Genomic DNA, 21,879 nt, shown 5'->3' on the forward strand with positions numbered 1-21,879 from the left:
GACACCAAAAAAGCAAAATAGTAGTGGGCCCATATTTAGTCATTGACTGAAATTACTTTACAATTTTTAATTACATTCTCACTGGGTAGGCTGGTTCCCCCCAAAATAGGAGTTTTGGGGTTAGAATACAACATTTAAGTTAAACATTTATTATGAGAAAAAAATTGAATTTGTTGGAAGCGCATGGAGAAAGCAACTTTATTGCAAATTGCATTTAAAATTGTACTAGAGTAAGGTTTCCTTATTCTATTGTGTTAATGTACAATGCAACAATTCTTATTTCTGTCACAATTTTCACACAGCCAGAGAGGTTGCGTCTGGATACTACAATATTTCTAGAAAATCTGCCACCTGTGAAAAAATAAAGTCATCTTCATAAAACCGTAACTCACAATGTCAGTTATGGTTTTATGAAGATGACTTTATTTTTTCACAGGTGGCAGATTTTCTAGAAATAATGTAGTATCCAGACGCAACCTGTCTGGCTGTGTACAAAGTCTATGGAAAGTTGAATGCATTTTCAAAGTATTTCATACTAAATTGGAAATGTTTCTCAGTCCCAGCATAGCTCCATGGTCCCAGATTTATGTGTTTTTTTCAACATTCTTGCAATGACTGACCTTCAATCAGATATGTGATGAAAATATTTGGCGTCAGGATGCAACATAATTCTTTCCGATTTTCCAAGATGACAGATGGATTTTTCCATTTTCTCAACTCTTTTATACAAAATTGTGCTCAATTCAAAGGAGCTGTAACCATTCTACACAGCTACAATTTGGTTGGCAAACAAATAATAAGGCAATATGTTAACAATATATTTGCAATTAATTTTAAAACATCAGAAAAAAAGGAGGCGGGCATGAAAAAGGAAGTGGGTGGGGCCGGGACGACAGACTGGATTATTTTTATAGTTGGCCTTACAAGTTTCGTTTGACCTACATGTATCTTCATGGTAAGAAACAGCACACAATGTTGCAATTTTGAATGGAAATTTTTTTTTTAGATTCTTGAAATATTTGAATAAAAAAGCATGTCATTTACCTCTTCCCATTTGATGAACTTGTTGCCTTTGATCATCCATTCTGGCACTTCAACATCTTTCAGGTGTTGAACCCGCTTGTGGGTGTCGGCTCCGGCCATGATACGTGTACACACGCGCCGTGTCTACGGGCATTCACTCGGCACAAGTAAATCCGGAAGTCCCGCTAACTGGGCTCAACACCCGATCATGACACGATCATTGCTCTCCTCAAAATATCACTTTCCAGGGCGGCTCGAGCGGTTGTTTGTCTTTTGACTTGAGATTACAACCCCTTTCCTCAACACACGCAAGTTACCTGTGGTACGGCAATCATCAGGTTGCCTTGTAAAGTCAGTGATGATTGAATTGAACACGTCGTAATGTCACGAAACCACTGTAGCACGACCCCACGACATGGGCCAATGATTGCTGGTTGGTGCCTACCGTCAAAAGGCGACAATCCACGGTACACCCTCTGCCGTTTTTCCGGTTCACCAATTGTCTGATCTTTTGCCCTTTTAAAGTCTGTCTAATTAACCAAAGATGTGATGTGTGCATGCAGCGCAATTATTTCACGGCAATCAATGGATATATCAAGGCGATCGATGTTACTTAGCTTTTCCGGTGCCTTGTGTTGATGACCGCGACGTTATGCATGTGTGATTATGTTTGTTATGTACGTACGTACATGTACCGCGTATGAATGCAATGACTGTTCATATTCGTCGTGTGCATAGCGCATGCAAACGATATCATGCATCCGCTCCCATCACTGACGGATACTGTAGACCACTGAAGTACGCCCTCTCCCCTCGGAAGTGTATACGACACCGGTCATTGAAAATCTTTCTTCTTTCAAAAAAGCAGAAAAGCAAATTTGATATTGGTGTAAACATTCATTTTTCCACTTTTTTGCGATTAAAAAGGCAGATTTTACTTTTACTTTCCAATAGCAGTTCAAAAGCGGACAGCTATTTAATTCAAATCCACTTGTCTGTCGATAGGTTAGGGTACAAAAGCGTAACGCTATAATACCTAAATGTTGTCGTAAAATTGTTTTAGTATTGATCCATGTACATTATTATACACAATTACATAATTCATTGCATTTTGCTCTGTATAATATGTTTACACGGCTTTGTAGCATTTTATTGTGTGGACATGGCAACATTGAAATAAATGTTTCTACTACATCTGCTTTTCCGCACTGCCTCATTCCCGGGCCCCCTCCCCCACCCACGCCCATCAGAAATTCCCAGTGTCGATCAGACATTCTCGTGTGCAGAGCCTTGCTGTATAGGAGGTTATTCCGTAGAGTAAGGTGCCCAGCCCGACATCTCTGCTTTCCGAGGGAACAGATCGGGTGACCCTTTTTTGCCCTTGAATATATGCATACATTTTATACAATTGTTTTCTAATGTGATGGAGTCCTTGGCGTTGGTATAACAATTTGGCTGGGGGGGGGGGGCTCACAATTTTTTTTCCAATTTTTTTTAGAAGCTTGATTTCTTTTTTTAACGGTTGCCCTAAAATGTTTAGCTGCAGAAATACTTTTTTGGGAGGGGAGGAAGGACCATTTTGATGTTGGTGGCGCCATCTACACACCTACTACTCGAAAATAAGCCACAGACATATCGCCACGATTAAATCGTGGGACTAAAAAAATACCCCCCCCCAAAAAAAATAACCCTTTTTGGGGGCCCGATTTGGGAGGAAAAAAAACAGATTTGAATGGAAATTGCGACAATTTGTGCCAACTGTCCACTCCTTGCATTTGGCCTGTACACCCAAACTGGATTTGGGCACATTCATAATAATGTTGCCCTTTTTCATTTGAAAAAAAAAAAAAAACAAATAGGTTGTTGCATTCTTTCCCGGTCATTATGTAAAAAGAAGACAACATTTGGCCTTTGCGACCGGATCGATATAGCAAAGTCTATAGAACCGGTTGTGATCCGATTCTGTGCAAGTCTTTATTTTTAACCCGCCAAAGTAGAGTGGAGTACATTTGTTTTCGTCTGCCACAATTTACTTTAATGAGCAATTGTTTTAATTCTTCCAAATTCTGTGCCAACTTCATATGGTTCAAGAATAAGGCACATTAATTCAACCAAGTTGATCAGTAATTGCAAACCGCGGGACGCCACCCCTCTCACTAAAGTTTGGCGACCAAAGTAATCGCCCTTTAGGATTAAGTCATTAACATTCTATATCTGGTTCTCGTTTCTAAAACACCCCGGGCCTGTGCCAGATGCACATTATGCAAATAACATGTTTAGAATATCTTCACCTATTGTTAAATTCATGCCTCATTGACCACTAGGTGTAGCATGCGAGGCGTCATCTTAGACTAGTTGTTTCAGTACAGGGCCGGGGCAGGCCTACGCTTTCGTGCTAGCTCTTAACACTCATACATTGCCTATACGTTTACTTGGTGCAGTTCATACTCCTATATCACGGGATATCTGTCCTGGGTACTACTCAACTATAATACGTAGCTAATTTAAAAGTTCAGCTACCAAAGTTTATTTTAATTGAACATTCATGTGTGTTATACGGTGCTGGCTGGTAGCACAAACATCGCCATCACTTCCACCAAGATCAGCGCAGAGAGGGGCAAAGTTACACGTCTTCAGAAGAGTAGAAGAGGTACGTTACATTAATTAATGAACATTGTATGTATAAGGTTCTACAGAACCTTGGTTTACTTTAAGAAACAAATCATAGTCTGTTCATGAGATGTGATTCAGAAAATGATACTTTCATTTAGAGTGTACGGGTACTTATTGTGCTACATGTATGGCTTTATATTGTGTAATTTTTAACATAATGTCTAAAGTATTTATTTATAGGAATCAAAGTGAAAGGAACCGTTATTTTGAACGAGTAAAATTCTGTTTAATTCAATGTTATTCAGTCTATTAAAGTGTAAGCCCTATTTTTTTTCCCAGTACCAATTAGCAATTCAGCGATTTTCTGCAACTAATTTGCATAGGAATTTTTGGTTTAATTTTTTTTTTTTTTTTGGAACTTTGTAAAGATGCCGCGGAAAGATTCCCATATCTTGCCATCACTTGTCACCCTGTGCACAAATCCAATGAGACTGGTCTGAAAATTTTAAAGTGTTTTCTCAATAAACACTTCAATATTGTCCCTACTAAAGTTGACTTTTTAGGACATGCATGTTTTATCACTTTCTGATGGCGGGAAAAATTAATGATGGCCAGATATGGGAATCTTTCCACTTTATCGATAGCCAATTAAGGAATTTTCATGGCACGTGCAGTAACATTGTGTTCGCACGTGCGTTAATTTGCATAGGAATTGTTAGACGCGTCAGTGACATGTCCAAATTCTGGACTTTTTTTTGTTTTTGTCGCAGGCCCAGTATAGGGCGCCCTCTCCAACAAACACTCGCCTCGGATGTCTGATGGCTGGTGAGCGTAGCCAGCTCCGATCGGGCGCATTCGACCTATTTAGAACATTTTGAGATATTGTAATTTTTCTCTAAAGGTAGTATTCCAGTGGAAGATTTTTTTTTAAATTGTCCCTGAATAATTCAGAAGTACCGTCACTAATTACACCAGTACTTTCACTTATAATTGATTTAAAATTCACAGAAAGAAAAATACAGTGCAGAAAAATTCCAAAAATATGGAGCAAATAAAAAGCCTTGATAACGCAAAATTAATTTGGCCCTTTTTTGATTTAATACGTATGTTTAGGATTAGTACGTTACCGCGCGATAATCAAATCAAAATTAATGAAACAAATTAATTAAAATCTAAAAATTTGGGGACATAAAAATAAGAGAGAAAACCCGCGACAGTATCTCTTGCATGCATTGTCACATTGACTTCCTTGTTTTAAACCACTCCCTTTTATAGACAATTCAACGTTCTCCATGCAACCTAAGTGTCCGAAACTAAAAATATATCAGGCAATTAAACTAATCAGCATTCTGGGCAAAAGAGTAAGTGGTAAGTTGGGGTGCAGACGCAGCTCCGTCATGCGATAAGCAGCTAGCAGCGCTAGGCAGCCGCTGCATTACTTTGTTAACTTAGTGAGGAGGGTGTAGGTTGTAGGTTAGGCCGTTAAAATTCGGCGAAATGCTCTTGGAATTCGTGTACGCGTTTTCGTTTGGAAACCTCCGTACCGCATTTTATCGCATTTTCATTCGCGAGGATTTGGTGGTAAAATTGTCGGTTCTGAACGAAATCCAAGCCAAAGTATCGAAGTGAAATCCAAGGAAAACTCATACGTACGTAATGATGTATTATTTCGTACTTGCGTAATATTATCACGTATAAAAAGGCGTGATAATTTTTACGCACGTACGTAATAATCTATGATCTCGCACTTGCGTAAAATTATCATACCGTGATAATTATTACGTGCGTAAGTAATAATCTATTATCTCGCACTTGCGTAATATTTTCACGTATAGGCCTTACCGTGATAAATATTACGTACGTACGTGATAATTATTACTCATGTAGGTGCTGATGTGTACTCGTCAGGTACGTACCAATATCACGTACGTGACAGATATTATGTAGGTACGTTTTATTATCACGTGATATGCAATTAAATTGCACACGTACTATTATCACGTACATACGCATAATACAATTAAGTACGTGATATTATGACGTACGTGCATGTTACTATCAGCTCAGGTACGGACATGTACCTCGTATTATATTATCAAGTACGTATGCGATAAAAACATTACTACGTGTCATTATCATGTACATTATACGTATGTGATAATATCACGTATAGGCTACGTAACAAGAAAAAATCTCCATGTCTCCTGTAGGTCTCCGTACCCACGCGATTTCGTGTACTGCGCTTCCAATAATTATTTTCGGTAATAAAATCTAGGGAAATGTTTAGAAGGGTGTAACGAACAGTGTTATTAGGGAAAAAGCATAGTCCGCTGCGAGCATGCGCACATTGAGCCTGCAGGCAGCGCGATGGGAGGGGCTGGGGGACAGGGAGGGGGTCTGGGTCTCCTGTACTTAGTCATTGTACTTAGTATTAAGTTCTACGCAATGGGTATACGTTTTCGAACGGATTTTCTGTTACAGATAACCCCTCAAATCCTCTAATCCTCAAAGTTCGTTCCGAAATTTTCTAAAAATAAGAATAAAATGCAAACGAAATCAATTAAAATTTAAATAAATGAAGACACTGTGCCTTTTACATCGTCAAACATTTTATATTCCCCCTAAAATTGAAGGTACTGGTGTATTTTTTTCAGTATCAGAAACTTTAATCGTAAATTTAAAACTGATTTCGTAATTGATTGATTGTGGTTTTGTGATATTTTATCAATCCACTGGAATACTGCCTTTTGATACGGACATTGGCTGGTACTTTGCACGCAAGAGATAACAATGCAGGTATATTGGTATCGGGATAGCTCTATAAAGTAACCATTCCCTTTGCGTTGCTCATCTTTATGATTGTATTAATGTTCAAGACCTGGCAAATCTAAGCAATCAATACGGACATTGGCTGGTCCTTTGTTCGTCTGACTGGAAACAAGAAATGAATGAGAACAAGTACAGACAGTGAAAGTTCTTTATGATTGTATAAAATGTTCTAGAGCACGAGGCAAGATTAACAATATCTGAGCTATCCTCAATACGAGGCTGATCCTTCATACTGTCGGTAAAAAGAGGTTAATGTCAGAAGAAATTATTATTTATAAAAAAACTCAGTTATCGAAATGTGTATTTTTCATTGTACATGTTGCATGCTTTCCACTTTATCATATCCAATTCTATGGTGCTTGCTCATGATAATGTGTATTGTATTGTGTTGCCATTGTGTATTGCTTTCTGTGTGGTCTGATTTTATTTGTTTTATTATCTCTGTCTCTTGTGTCTTTGATAAAAGAACAAGAACCAAAAATGTTTTTAACAAACTCAATCGTTGCGGATCGTTGCGGCTACGAAAACGACAATCAGCAAAGCAAAATTAACGCAGATGTTGAAAAAAAATTGAAATCAGTGTTATTTTTTTCTCAACTGCAATACGTCGGGGAAAAAAACGGTCCGAAGCAGCAAAGATAACGACGAAAATACGAGACTTCTTATGGCGGTATTGGAAGAATTAATACCAGAAATCGGTGTTATTTTAACCATAACTGTAATGGTACCCGAAATATTTGACGAAATGAAGGAAAAAATCAAAACGGTCTAAACTCGCATCGTATGTGGATACATTATTTTCGTATAAATACTACTCAGCCTCTACCAGATGGCTATGAATATGACGAAAATTACGTCAAAAATCGAAGCGGCAAAAACGTAACGCATGTAAGAGAAATTAAACTTGACAGTGTCTTTCACACACACAAATGGGTTTCTGAAATACCCAAAGCAAAGTAGCGAAAATTAAAATGACGAAAATGATGGCAAAACTAATGCCAAAACTTTAACAGCGGCCACGAAAGAAAATGTGTACTTGAATTCGCCGTTGATTTTCTTAATAAATTGACCGTAATGAAAATGACGGAAATTTTGAAACACATCCCATCTGCTGCAAATCAAAAAACAATGAAAATGTGTGATTTTCTTATCCCTACAAATATTTTCTTTTTAAAAATCGGTTACGGAAATACCCAAATTAAAGTGGCGAAATTTACAATGACAAAAAGTACGGCAAAAACCAACAGCCGCGTCGAAAGAGTTGTACTTGAAATCGATGTTAATTTTCCTGATATTATTGGCTATAAAAATGACGGAAATTTTGATAAAAATCTAATCGGCTTCAAATAGTCGGAAAACGAATTTTTGCAAAACGGTGGGAAAAACGACAGCAACAAAACAACACATCTTCGAGAAGTTTGGCTACAAAGAAAACTAATTGCAAACACCGAGGTATGAATCTGAGTTAGTGAAATCAACAACAAAAATGTGTGGGGGGAATGCTGTCAGACGTGCGACATGTTTATGGTCGCATGCGACATTTCTTCATGTTGTAACTTTCAAACTTCATATTCATCTTTTTTGTAAGTCCGATATAGAAAGATCGGCAGGGACTTTAAGGATAAAGTGTACTTTATCCTACTTATTTGGTTTTGACCTGTGATAATGCAAGTCCGATCATCAAGCATCGGCTTAGAATGAGGTTTGACATCAGTGTTGTTTTATTCAAGGATCAGAACAGAATCGTACGGCCAAAATAACAGCGCTGTGGTATTGAGTTAGCAATGACCTGCAATCATTGATAGTTTTAATATCATCGGGTCATGACATTCGCAATCAAATATTGATTTGTGCGGCTATGAACATACCGCACTTACCGTAATTTCCAAAGAAAGTGAGACACGCTACACGTGTAGAGTCGCCTTGTGTTTAGAGTCACATAATAACACATTTCATTTTTAGTGTTGTAATTAGGGCCGACGATGTAACTCTCCTTCCACCGTATGTTTAACGTAAGTCCGATTTGGAAGGAATCGGCAAGGATAAAGATTGCATCTTGAAATCTTAAAGTCATGTGAATTTCTTGCATGTTCGTTGGTGAGTTATTATGCGGTTTCCGAGGCAACCTGCACTTGTCGGCGTCGACACACATTTTTGTGTGCAGTGAAACGAATAATGTAGTGTGTTTTCAAAAGCAAAAATTGAAAAAATTGAAGTAAACTTTGTAAGTATGCGGGTACAATCGTTATTTTCCACAGGGTGGTTAACCATGACAGCTACAGGTAAGCTGATAGATAGTCATTGGATGTACATTGTATAGTAATGTTTCACCTCAGTAACGTCATGTTACTGAAGTAACCAGCCTGGCCCCGTGTTTTCTTACCCCTGTTTACTGAGGAAAGACGTGCAGCTTTCATCGAAGAAAATGAGGATCTATAAGTGGAGATAGGATCCTGCTACGAAAATTGAAAACAAAATAATATTCATATCGGTCTAAAATCACATTGTATGTGGATAAATTCTTTTCGTAGAAATACTACTCCGCCTCCAACAGATGGCTTTAAAAATGACGAGACCGACACCAAAAATCGAAGCGGCAAAAATGTTCAGCGACCATGACATGGAAAAAGAAATATCTAAAAAAAAAATACAAAATTAAAACAATCGACGCTAGTGAGATAAATTATACTCGAGAACAGTGTTATTTTCGTACATACAAATAAATAAAAACAAAATCGGTTACGGAAATACCCAAATCAAAGTGGCGAAAATTAAAAGTACGAAAATTACAGGTAAAAAAAATTGACAGCGGCGGTGAAAGAAGAGTACTTGAAATCTGTGTTAATTTAATATAAAAATAGAAATGACCGAAATTTTAATGAACATCTAATCGGCTTCAACAAATGGTCGGAAAGCGAATTTTGACAAAACGTAAACGGTGCGAAAAACGACAGCAACAAAACAATTAAAATGGCAGAAATTGCGGGAGCAAAAAATAATCACCATCTCGAAACAAAGACAAATGTTAAAGTGACGGAATTTACGGCAATTACAGCGACATTAAAAACAATCTTCCCGCAGAACTACACATCATAAAGGTACATTCGGCTTAAAAAATAACGGAAATTGTTGCACACTTTCGAGAAGTTTGCCTACGAAGAAAACGAATAGCAAAAACCGAGGTATGCATCTGTGTATGTCAAACTTCGTAAAATCAACAACAAAAATGTGTAGGGGTATGCTGTCAGACGTGCGACATGTTTATAGTCGCATGCGACATTTCCTTCATGCTGTAACTTGTCCAATTTCATGTTCATCATTTTGTTAGTCCAATTTGGAAAGATCTTTTGGTAGTCTTGCTTTGACCTTCGATAACGTAAGGCATAACATCAAGAATCGGCTGGGATGAGACTTAAAATTAGGGCTGTTGTACTCAACGAGGAAAAAGCTCAGACTCTTCGGCCAAAATAACAGCGCTGCGGTAGTGAAAGAGATAGCTAAATCCTGGGATCAGTTTTAATATTATCATTGGTATTGAACTTTCACAATCAAATCTTTGTGCGGATATGTGAATACACACTTACCGTAAATTTAAAGAGAAGATATCTTAAGACATGCGACAGGTGTTTAGTCGCTGCAATACTTATTTCCTTATTTCCTTCCGCCGTATGTTTAATGTAAGTCCGATTTGGAAGGGATCGGCAATGATTAAGATGGTATTTTGTCGCTTCTAAGTCATGTGAATTTCTTTACTGTTCGTTTATAGTGCGTGAGTTATATGCGGTTTCCAAGGCAACCTGCCATTATCAGCGTCAGCACATGTCTGTGCATTCTGACAAATATTCATGTCTGTTTGAAAAGAAACATTCTACCCATTGGGTAGAATCGTTTAGTTTCCATTGGGTCATAACCATGACCTGGTTAGGTAGGCTTAGACATAATTATTGGAATGTTTCACTTAGTAACAAATGGGCTAGGCCCAGTGTTTTCTTACCCCTGTTCACTTAGAAAAGAGTTGCAGCTTTCATCAAAGAATCTGATGATCTAAAAGTTGAGACTAACTGGATGAGCTAGGCTGCTTTGTCTGGACGAAAATGAACCCTCCAAGGCTCCAACAGCCTCATCACACAGAAACTCGAGGAACCGGAAGCAGGGAGGAGGACCGACAGATGAACGGATGACCTGCTTGCCGGGCTTCTCATTACTGATTCTTGAGGTTAGTTTAGACGTACTTAAAACTGAACAGGAGCAAGCAAGTCACAGAAACTAATCAAAATGGGTGATCTGGCTGTCTTTTATGTAATCGTGGTGTTGCTTTGTGGGGTGAAATCAAAGTTTTCTTTCCCTCTCTAGCCCTACCTTGCACAATATTTCTAAATAATAATTCAGATATTTCCTTTCGTTATTTGAATCCATTTAGAGAAACGAGGACCACTAACTGAAGAGGAAATTGCTCTACTGAGATGAGGATGAGCCTGCCTCAAGCCGTCGTAAGCTGGGAGGACCGACGGTTCACTGACTGTGCTGGGCTGGTCATTGCTGATTCATGAGGTGAGTTTACTTTGAAAACGAAAAGAGACGGGATATGTAAACTTGAATTTGCTATTCCTTTGATACCATGTAAGTCACTCCTATACAATACGCGGTGCTTGATTTCCTCTTTAAATATAAATTCTAAATTTGGCTTGTTTACTTTCTTTGTTATGTTTTAGAAGATGAGTACCACCAAGCTTGGACGAGACTGGACAATGACGAAGCTGTATCTGGACAAGGAAACCTTCACAATTAACTTGCAGAATATTGGATCAGAAATCAGACTGCATTTTTTGCAAAGTCAGTAATATAAAACATAAAAACGACGAAAATACGACTTTTTACGCCAAATTTACAGCTATATTGGAGGAAATAACTGAAATCAGTGTTATTTCTTACCGTTACTGCGTTACTTACCCGAAATATTTGACTACGTGTGTTATGTGACGAAAATTTTTAAACAAAAATGAAATCGGTGCAAAATAAATTACTGCGAAAGTCACATCGTACGAGGATTTTCTTCTCGCAGAAATCTGCTTCCTACAGGTGGCTTGGAAAATGAAGAAAAATCAATGCGGCAAGAAATTAAAGCAACGAAACATACGGCCAAAAGAAAATCACAGCGCTATTGAGAGAATAATACCTGATTTCAGTGTTATTATTCTTACCTACAAAGTAAAAAAAAAAAATCAGTTGCGAAAATAACGAAATTAAAGCGACGAAAATTACGGCAATGAACCTAACAGTGGTCGAGAAAGAAATTTATACTTGAAAATCGGTGTAAATTTTTGAAACTTCGATGTCATGCGAAAAAAAAATGGCTACAGAAAAGTGACTGAAATTATGATGAAACAATCCTGAAGTTATGATGGGCAGCAACTACCGGTACTACACTGCTTCAAAAAGTCGGAAAGCGAATTTTGGCCAAACGGCGTGAAAAATGACGGCAGCAAACAAAATTAAATATGACGGAAACTACGGAAAACATCACATCATTATGACCATATCGAACAAGAGCATGACCGACTTTCAATTACATCGGTATTTTAAGGCATTTTTCCCCGCTGATCTGCACCACATTTTTAAAGTATATTTGTCAGCGAAAATAAAGAAAATTAGTGACATCGTCGAGAAGTTTGCCTTCAAAAGACCTAACTTCAAAAGACCTCACTTAAATGTGACAAACAAATCGATTTAGGAAAATGGCCGACTTACGTATAAGACGTGCGGCATTTCTTCGTGTTCTTGTAATTGTTTCAATGTTCATCTACATCATTTGTGTAAGGCCGATTTAAAAAATCGGCAGAGATACATGTTTTCATCAAGTCTATTGTATTTGGTTGTCTTACGTTGACATTATTTTGATAACGTTAAGCCGGCCATCAAGCATCGGCTTGGAATGAGACTTGATCTCAGTGCTGATGTATTCAGCGGGAAAAAACTCGGAAACTAACTGCCAGAATAGCAGCGCTGTGGTAGTGAGTTAAAGCTGCAGGTTAAAGACTAGTAATTAGTGATATTTTTTAATATCATGGGTTTATGACATTGACAATCAAATGGGTGTGTGGCTATGAGTATACCACACTTGGGCCTATACGTGATTTCCTAAGAAAGTATTAAGACACCGACACGTTTACGGTCGCATGAAATAACATTATCATTTTTGTCTAGTGTTACTGGGGTTTTTTTTGTAATTAGGGCCTATAACCTCCTTCCGCCGTATATGTTTTATGTAAGTCCGATTTGGAAGGGATCGGCAAGGATAAAGATGACATTTTGTCATCTAAAGGTCATGTGAATTTCTTTAATGTTCGTGTGCAAGTTACATGCGGTTTCCAAGGCAACCCTGCCATTATTAGCGTTGGCACATATTTTGTGTGCATTGAAATGAATAATTAGTCTGTGTTTGCAATTAATAATGAAAACATTGACGTAAACATTGTAACCATAGAATCGTTGGTTTCCATCGGGGTCAAAATCATGACCAGGTTACAGGTAATCTTAAACATAGATGCATTGTAATTTTGTCACTTCAATAACAAAATTTGGCTTGACCCATGGATTTCGCACCCCTGTACACTTGGGAAAGATTGGCAGCCTTCATAGAATATAAGGATGTGAAAGTTAAGTGGAGACAGACTAGGCGAGGAGGCTGCTAATTTCCCAACTTCGGCACTATGCAAAATGTGGCCACTGAGCTACAGAAAAAAACTGACGGAAATTATGATAACATCTCATCGGCAGCGAATCGGAAAACTAATTTGGAAAAACCGTGGGAAAAAATGACAACAGCAAAACAAATAAAACGGCGGAAATTACGGCAAAATTATGGCAAAATTTCCAGCGGTGTTAAAAAAGAAATGAATAATCGCCGTGTCGAACCAAAAAATATTGGACAAAAAATAAAGAAAAAAAATCAAGTCGGTCTAAAATCACATCGTGTGTGCATAAATTCTTTTCGTAGAAATACTACTTCGCCTCCAACAGATGGCTATGAAAATGACGAAAATTACATCAAAAATCAAAGCGGTAAAAACCGTTCAGTCACAAATATAGGCGAGGAGGCTTATTTCCCAACTTCGACACTATGCAGAATGTGGCCATGCTACAGAAACAAACTGACGGAAATTATGATAAAAGCTGATCGGCAGCGGATCGGTAAGCAACTGCAACACGGAAAACTAAAACGGAAAACTAAGTCGGAAAACTAAAACGGTGGGAAAATGACAACAGCAAAACAAATAAAACGGCGAAAATTACCGCAAAATTACGGCCAAATTACGGCAAAATTTACAGCGGTGTTAAAAAAAGGAATGAATAATCGCCATGTCGAACAAAAAATATTTGACGAAAATTGAAGAAAATGTCAAGTCGGCCTAAAATCACATCGTATGTGGACAAATTCTTTTGTATAAATACATGTACTACTTCGCCTCCAACAGATGGCTATGGAAATGACGAGAATTACATCCAAAATCGAAGCGGCAAAAACGTTCAGTCACAAATATATTTCCCAACTTCAACACTATGCAAAATGTGGCCACTGAGCTACAGAAAAAAAATGACGGAAATTATGATAACATCTTATCGGCAGCGGATCGATAGCAACTGCAACACAGATTTAAAAAAAGACGGAAAATTACAGCAAAACAAATAAAACAGCGGAAATTACGGCAAAATTACGGCCAAATGTACAGCAGTGTTAAAAAAAGAAATTAATAATCGTTATGTCGAACAAAAAATATTTGACGAAAATTGAAGAAAAAAAATCAAGTCGGTCTAAAATCACATTGTATATGGATAAATTCAACTCCATATGTATATGGATAAATTCAACTCCAACAGATTGCTATGAACATGACGAAAATTACATCAAAAATAGGCGAGGAGGCTGCTTATTTCCCAGCTTCGACACTGTGCAAAATTTGGCCATGCCACAGAAAAAACTGACGGAAATTATGATAAAATCTTATCGGCAGCGGATCGGTAGCAACTGCAACACCGCCAGCCTCAAAGAAAGTCGGAAAACTAATTTTGGGAAAACGGTGGGGAAAATGACAACAGCAAAACAAATAAAACAGCGGAAATAACGGCAAAATTTACAGCAGTGCTAAAAAAGAAATTAATAATCGGCATGTCGAAAAACAAATATTTGACGAAAATTGAAAAAAAAAATCAAGTCGGTCTAAAATCACATCTTACGTGGATAAATTCTTTCGTAGAAATACTACTCCGCCTCCAACAGATGGCTATGAAAATGACGAAAATCGAAGCGGCAAAAACCGTTCAGTCACAAATATAGGCGAGGAGGCTGCTCATTTCCCAACTTCGACACTATGCAAAATGTGGCCACTGAGCTACAGAAAAACTGACGGAAATTGTGATAAAATCTTATAAGCAGCGGATCGGTAGCAACTGCAACACCGCTAGCTTCAAAAAAAAGTCGGAAAATTAAATTTTGGAAAACGGTGGGGAAAACGAAAACAGTAAAACAAATAAAACAGCGGAAAATACGGCCAAATTACCGCCAAATTACGGTAAAATTTACAGCGGTATTAAAAAAATTAATAAATAAATAATCGCCATGTCGAACAAAAAAGTCGGTGAACAAAATGACTGGATTTACGGTAACTATACATCGTCATTTTTAAGACGGTAATTCTTTTTCCGCAGAACTATTTACGTGTGCAGGATGCATTAGGAAAGAATACTGCATTTAGTGTCGACACATTTTTGTACATTATGGGCGGCACGTTGTGTGTGCATTACAACAAAATAATCGTCTGTTTTTAAAAGAAAATCATGGAAAACATTGAAATAAACATGCATGGTAAACACGGGTAAAATCATTAATTTCAAAGGTTTCAGGTAAGCTTATATATTAAACATAGTTATTGGCTGCATTGGAATGTTTCTCTTCAGTAACAAACGGGCTAGGCCCAGTGTTTTCGTACCCCAGTTCACTTAGGAAAGAGTTGCAGCTTTCATCGGAGAAATATGAGGATCTAAAAGTGGAGACAGACTGAATGAGCTAGGCTGCTTTGTCTGGACGAATAGGACCCTCCAAGGCTCCAACAGCCTCATCACACAGAAACTCCAGGAACCGGAAGCAGGGAGGAGGACCCACAGATGAACGGATGACCTGCTTGCTGGGCTTCCCATTACTGATTCTTGAGGTTAGTTTACAATCAAATAAACTTGAGCAAGTCGAATCAAAATGGGTGAACTTGAGCTCTTTTGATGTTTTTTTTCCCACAAAGAAAGAGTATTGGGGGTGGAACATGCTTTGTTGGATTAATTCAAGGTTTCTTTCCCCTTTCTATACTTTAGAAGAGTACCGACAGACATGCATATAGAACTGGCTGGATGACGAGGTTGCTTCAGTCGGTGAGGATGAGATCATCCATGCAGACAAAACCTAGGAACCGGAAGCAGGGAGGAGGACCGACAGATGAACAGATGACCTGCTTGCTGGGCTTCACATTACTGATTCTTGAGGTTAGTTTATAATCAAATAAACTTGAGCAAGTCGAATCAAAATGGGTGAACTTGATCTCTTTTGATGTTTTTTTTCCCACAAAGAAAGAGTTTTGGTTGTGGAACATGCTTTGTTGGATTAATTCAAGGTTTCTTTCCCCTTTCTATACTTTAGAAAAGGAGTACCGACATACATGCATAGAACTGGCTGGATGACGAAGCTGCTTCAGTCCGTGAGGATGAGATCATCCATGCAGACAAAACCTAGGAACCGGAAGCAGGGAGGAGGACCGACAGATGAACGGATGACCTGCTTGCTGGGCTTTCCATTACTGATTCTTGAGGTTAGTTTATAATCAAATAAACTTGAGCAAGTCGAATCAAAATGGGTGATCTTAAGCTCTTTTGATGTGTTTTCCACAAAGAAAGAGTATTGGTGGTGGAGCATTGCTTTGTTGGGTTAATTCAAACTGTCTTTCCCCTGTCTATACTTTAGAAAGGGAGCATGGATGACGAGTCTGCTTCAGTCGGTGTGGATGAGAGGATAAGACCCCAATTTCAAAAACATCATCCATGCAGACAAAACCTAGGAACCAGAAGCAGGGAGGAGGACCGACAGATGAACTGATGCCCTGCTTGCTGGGCTTCCCATTACTGATTCTTGAGGTTAGTTTATAATCAAATACACCTGAGTAAGTCGAATCAAAATGGGTGATCTTGAGCTATTTTGTTGTTTTTCCACAGAGAAAGAGAATTGGTGGTGGAGCATTGGTTTGTTGGATTAATTCAAACTTTCTTTCCCCTTTCTATACTTTAGAAACGGGAGCACTGACTGGATGGCTGACGAGGCTGCTACAGTCGGTGTGGATGAGAGGACATGACCCCAATTTCAAAACATCATCCATGCTGACAAAACCAAGGAACCGGAAGCAGGGAGGAGGACCCACTGATGACCCTGCTTGCTGGGCTTCCCATTACTGCTTCCCGAGGTGAATTTACTCTTGCAAGGAAAAGAAATTAATCTCATAAGACTAATCACCTGACAATTCTTGATGTGTTGTCGCTTAAAACGAGTGCAAACTTAGGTCGTTATTTTTTGTTTTGTTTAAATCATAAAGGACCTTCTGCAACTGAACCAGATGGATTCTGCAACTGGATGTAACATGCTTGACATAGAAGAGAGTCTTACATGTTGACTTTAAGAGGATGAAGCTTCTCCACAAATGAATGCCGAGGAACCAGAAGCTGGGAGGTCCGACAGATGACCGACCCTCCTTGCTTAGTAAGACATTACTAATTCTTGAGGTGCAAGAAAGAGACCAAGGTATGAGGAGTTCAATTTGTTTTCCTTTGATACTTTGTCCCCCCTACAAAGTATACAATGCTTGATTCCCTCTGTAAATATAAGTTCTAACGTTTGTTTGCCTGCTTATGCTGTTTGTCATGTTTTAGAACATGAGGACCACCAAGCTTGGATGAGACTGGACAATGACGAAGCTGATCTCTTATGGACAAGGATGGTCTCATCAGAAACCAAGAACCGGAAGAAAGAAGGAAGGAAGACCAACAGATGAACTGATGACCCTGTTTTCTGCGCTTGCCTTTACCAATTCCTTAAGTTAGTTTTACTCAAGGAACAAGGAAGAATAAAAAGTAAAATTTAGAGGAAGTCTCATTTACAGTGAACATTTTGCGTGTTGGCGGTAGTGCTAAAGCCCCATGCCAATTTGCCAATGAAACAAAAACACTGTTGCCATTTAACTTGATAGGGCATTTCTTTTCTTCAAAGATAACTAATTTAAGTAAATACAAGAGTTTTAAACACTTCCCAAAAAATTAGGATGTTTGAGAAATTTACAAATTTAAGATGTCCATGTAACTAAAATGGGTTATTTTCTTTACAATTTTAAATCGATTAGAAAAACTCAAGAATTTTATACATTTTGAAAAATTAAAGAATCACTGGGAATTGTTAAGGAATTTCTATGTACCAATATGTTGGAAAATTTAAGGACTGTTGAAGACCTCTCCCCCTCACTTTTATTTCACCTACCTTAAAAAGTTTAAATGGTTCTTCTTTTTTCCCCTCGGAAAACTCCTTAATGCATTGCAACAGGTTACTGGCACTCAGATTACATTGTGTATATCCTTTTGTATTGTCTGTTTAATTGCACGTTTTCACTACTAACTTATTTTATTTTGTTTTGTTCACTTGGTGTATTTTGGTGGCTTTGCATGTCTTTTTATTTTACTTGTTAAATTAACCCACAAAAGGATAAACGCAATGTATACCGAGTGCTGAACTTGCCTCACCAAAAATTGTGTTCACATAATAGCCAAATTAAATAAGATAAAAAGTGCTGAAAATATTTCAAAACATGATCTCTTTAAGTATCTAATTTTTTTAAAGTGTGTGTGGGGGGGGGGGGAGATATCCCCTAGCTTTTATGTTCCTTTTTGGGTTAAACAGATCAGGTGCCATTTTAATTGGTTTTTGGAAGCCAATAGGCCTATAGGAGCATCTTATAATAATTATTTCGATTTGTTTGGAAGCAACTAAGTACGGACATTACTTGAATAAAACATTTGGGTACGCCAACAATTCTGATAGTTGAATGCTAAGACTTAAATAAAGCTTTTAATACAACACAAAAAAATAGAAAAAAAAAATATTAGATGGTATTAAAGCTGGTCCTTTTTTTGTGAATTAACAAATTAAACAATCTGAAATAGTTTTTGTGGAAAATTGTGAATTTTTAATTTCTCAAACTGTTTCCTCATCTGGAATTCGTTATCAGTATTTGTTTTGTAAGGAATTTGTTTAAAAACAATTTGTATGTCAATCAGGTGAAAAGAATAAAAACTGAATGAAATGAGACCATTAATAATCCTCAGTAGATTGTCATTTGTTTTTGTCTGTAATTTTTTGTATTTTTATTTCAGTGGTTGGGGAGGTCAAGCTATTACTACAAACGTAAAAAAAAAAAAACTGACATAACATTTTTAAATATGGCAACTGGAGACGGGGTGCGCACATGATATGATATAAAGGGAAGATAGAATACACTCTAAGACAAGAAACAATTCTTTCGGCTCCACCTATAATATTTATTATTATAGTGGTGTTCCCTTATGTGGCGCACTTCAACACTTCCGTCGACTGTGCCGTGAAATTTAGTCCAAAATTCAAAAACAGTGGCGTCCGGAAATTGGGCACAAATTCGGCCGAGTGTTCCCTATTCCGTGGCGCACTTGTACAAATCTCGGGAAATCCCATGTTAACAGTTTAGATCTTTTGTTATCGTTGATAAATTCTGATAAATCATTATCTTCACTCGCATACCCAAGTACAAAATTGTCAGAAAATTATTTTTCTTATTTTGTTGGGGCGCATTTTGAAAGGTTTCATTGTGCACTTCTAAATAAAATTAAACAATCACGCCAAAATAGAATATCTCTGGAACTTTGTAGCAGCCATACATGTGAACTCAAAATTTATGAACGGGAATGTTTAGGCCTAGAGCGGGATGAAATTACACTGACTTTGAAATTTGTGGTAAAAAGTTTGGTCTAGCAAGGTACTTGAGGCGTAAAATCAAAGTGAGCCACATCAGGGGCCACGCCCTGTTAGGGTATATTCCTTCCTCCATGGGTACATCAACAATACTATGAAGCTTGTCCGGAGATTATTGCCCCCCCCCCCCCCCCCGACTGGTATTGCTCGGATATGGCGTTGCCCCAGACAGTTTCTCCTTGGCAATAGTCCTCTATATATTTTTAATATCTGTCACCTACCACTTTCAGATATCTACGAGTACTTCAACGGGTACAATAAATAGAGGGCGCCATATAGCTTAAACGGCCCCTACTCGACTGTCACAATAATTAATAGAGGGCGCTATAACACTTTAACTGAAGTAAAGTTGAAGAGCGTAATTTAAATATATTATCGCTTTTGCTCTTTTTGAAAACGACTAGACTCTTGTCGATCTATTAATTGTCATGCCAACGACCGTGAGAAAATGGCGGTCGCATATCGGCTAATATTAATAATACTGATTGTGTGGTTTAGGACACCTTACATAATCGCCATTATTACTGTACAACAACTCGGGCGATAAAAGTGAGAGAATCGTAAACTTCACATGGTCAACATGTCATGGAAAACTATGCATTAAAAGTAGCACTCACACTAGTCACAGTTTTTTGGGTTTTTTGCCATTTTTGTTGATACAGTTGCTCTCTTCTGCACTATGCTATTACTAATGGCTATTATGCGCCTATCAATTATTGTTTCCCCCACCCCTCCTCCCCCACCCGGGCTGCCCCACCCAAGACGTTGGGATTGTCACTTTTGAAGTGACAAAATCCCCACCCCTCGGGCAAAATTTAAGTGACAATCCCCGACCATGCCCCGACATACATACGTGGGGCGTACTAGTAAATGCGTTTCCATGTAGCACGCCAATGGTAACAACAGTGACCAAAATCCCCACCCAGGGACATGAAAAACGTGACCAAATCCCAACATCGGACCTGCATGGGGCTGCGGGGGGGGGGGATTTTTTTAACCAGTTATCCTGAATTGTCGACTAGACTATACTAGTCCAACCATCATCGACCTGCGTGCGTTCGATCAGGGTTAGTCGAACTATCAGACGGTGGTCCTTTATCGAACTTGCCATTAATAAAATAATATATAGGGCGTCATAACACTTCAACGGCCCCTCTTCAAAAATGCTTCAATAACATAGAGGGCGCTTTATCACTTCAGCCCTTCGGGTTACATGTCCAACACTTATCTTCCCCCAGGCTAATCACATTATTTTTGGGTGCTTCATTATAAAACTATTTCTGTTAGGTATTTTGTTGCTACATTAACTAAAATATATTATGCAAATCCAACAGAAACTTTAAACGAAAGCAGAGGCTGTCAATAGGGCATTAATTTGCAGTAGGTCTAGGTGGACGTGAAACAGTCGAAGCTGAAGGTAAAAGCAACTAAAACAAAAGAAATTTGAGAAATACTTGCCGAATTGAAGTCTACATAAAGTCCTGTTCAATAGAGATTATAGAGTTTAATAACTACCAAATTAACTCGAATGTTGCCTGTTCATGCTTGTCGACTATATCACTGTTAGACTTTTAACTTAAAAATGGATTCGAATGTCCAATTTCAAAGGGGGAAAAAAACAGGCAACCAACTCAGTAAAAATGCCATCTCGGGGAAGAAAAAGGCCCGCACACACGCGTATTATTCCTTGAAGATGATCTAGGCCTACTAAAACAACAGAGCAAGGAACAGATGCTCTGCAAATGTTACAGATTGCTTCAAATGAGCAGGAAAGGCACGATAAATTCTCATTGGAATGAAAAGAAAATTGATCGGCCAATATCTATAACAAACCTACTGAATATAGAGCGGAAATGCTAATCGTCAATATTAAAAAAAAACTAAAATAACAGAACTAACTTCCGTATCCTTCACCCCGATCACCAGTTAATGTGTTATGGTACCCTCTGTATAATCTGCAGAAGTACGAAGAGCTGGCGGGACTAGCTGGAAACTAGTCTAAGCTCAGACCGTTCAAGTGAAATGGCGCCCTCTATTTTATCTGTACCATTTGAAGCGGGGCGTGGGATTCGCTCGTACCCCCCGCCCGCCCGGGGGGGGGGGGGGACTAGCGAAGGCGTGGGAGAGACCGTTAAAGTAGATTAGCGCCCTCTATTTTTAGGTAAAGTTTGAATGGGACCGTTAAAGTGAAATGGCGCCCTCTATTTTATCTGTAACGTTTTTAATGTGATCAGAAGCGTGAGAGAGACCGCTAAACTAAAATAGCGCCCTCTATGTTTCCTGTAATGTTTGAAATGGGACCGTTAAAGTGAAATGGCGCCCCCTATTTA

At 38.3% G+C, this 21,879-nt stretch overlaps 1 protein-coding gene and 3 long non-coding RNA genes across 17 annotated transcripts in view; 3 read left to right on the forward strand and 1 right to left on the reverse strand.

The window, feature by feature from the left end:
• Window positions 1-1,709, reverse strand: part of LOC119740218 (1-phosphatidylinositol 4,5-bisphosphate phosphodiesterase beta-1-like) — a 116,208-nt gene extending 114,499 nt beyond the window's left edge. For 7 of the 14 annotated variants that reach the window (XM_038215439.1, XM_038215440.1, XM_038215438.1 and 4 more), the window contains exon 1: window positions 1,045-1,709. In XM_038215439.1, the coding sequence (XP_038071367.1) occupies window positions 1,045-1,143 (99 nt within the window). In that variant the 5' untranslated portion in view covers window positions 1,144-1,709. The remainder of the gene's footprint in view (window positions 1-1,044) is intronic. The other 7 variants (XM_038215447.1, XM_038215443.1, XM_038215441.1 and 4 more) reach the window with 1 other exon arrangement.
• A 1,653-nt stretch (window positions 1,710-3,362) lies between these two features.
• LOC119741602 lies at window positions 3,363-11,342 on the forward strand. The gene is made up of 4 exons (XR_005272752.1): window positions 3,363-3,673; window positions 4,407-10,681; window positions 10,886-11,016; window positions 11,178-11,342. It is a non-coding gene; the product is annotated as an uncharacterized LOC119741602 (long non-coding RNA).
• A 3,039-nt stretch (window positions 11,343-14,381) lies between these two features.
• On the forward strand, window positions 14,382-16,638 carry LOC119741603. Its single transcript, XR_005272753.1, has 4 exons — window positions 14,382-15,674; window positions 15,829-15,996; window positions 16,151-16,319; window positions 16,472-16,638. It is a non-coding gene; the product is annotated as an uncharacterized LOC119741603 (long non-coding RNA).
• Window positions 16,639-16,797: 159 nt separating this feature from the next.
• LOC119741604 lies at window positions 16,798-18,863 on the forward strand. Its single transcript, XR_005272754.1, has 3 exons — window positions 16,798-16,964; window positions 17,094-17,299; window positions 17,428-18,863. It is a non-coding gene; the product is annotated as an uncharacterized LOC119741604 (long non-coding RNA).
• Window positions 18,864-21,879: the final 3,016 nt, after the last annotated feature.

This window comes from Patiria miniata, unplaced genomic scaffold (genome assembly GCF_015706575.1).
Source record: "Patiria miniata isolate m_02_andy unplaced genomic scaffold, ASM1570657v1 HiC_scaffold_5, whole genome shotgun sequence".
Classification (NCBI taxonomy): domain Eukaryota; kingdom Metazoa; phylum Echinodermata; class Asteroidea; order Valvatida; family Asterinidae; genus Patiria; species Patiria miniata.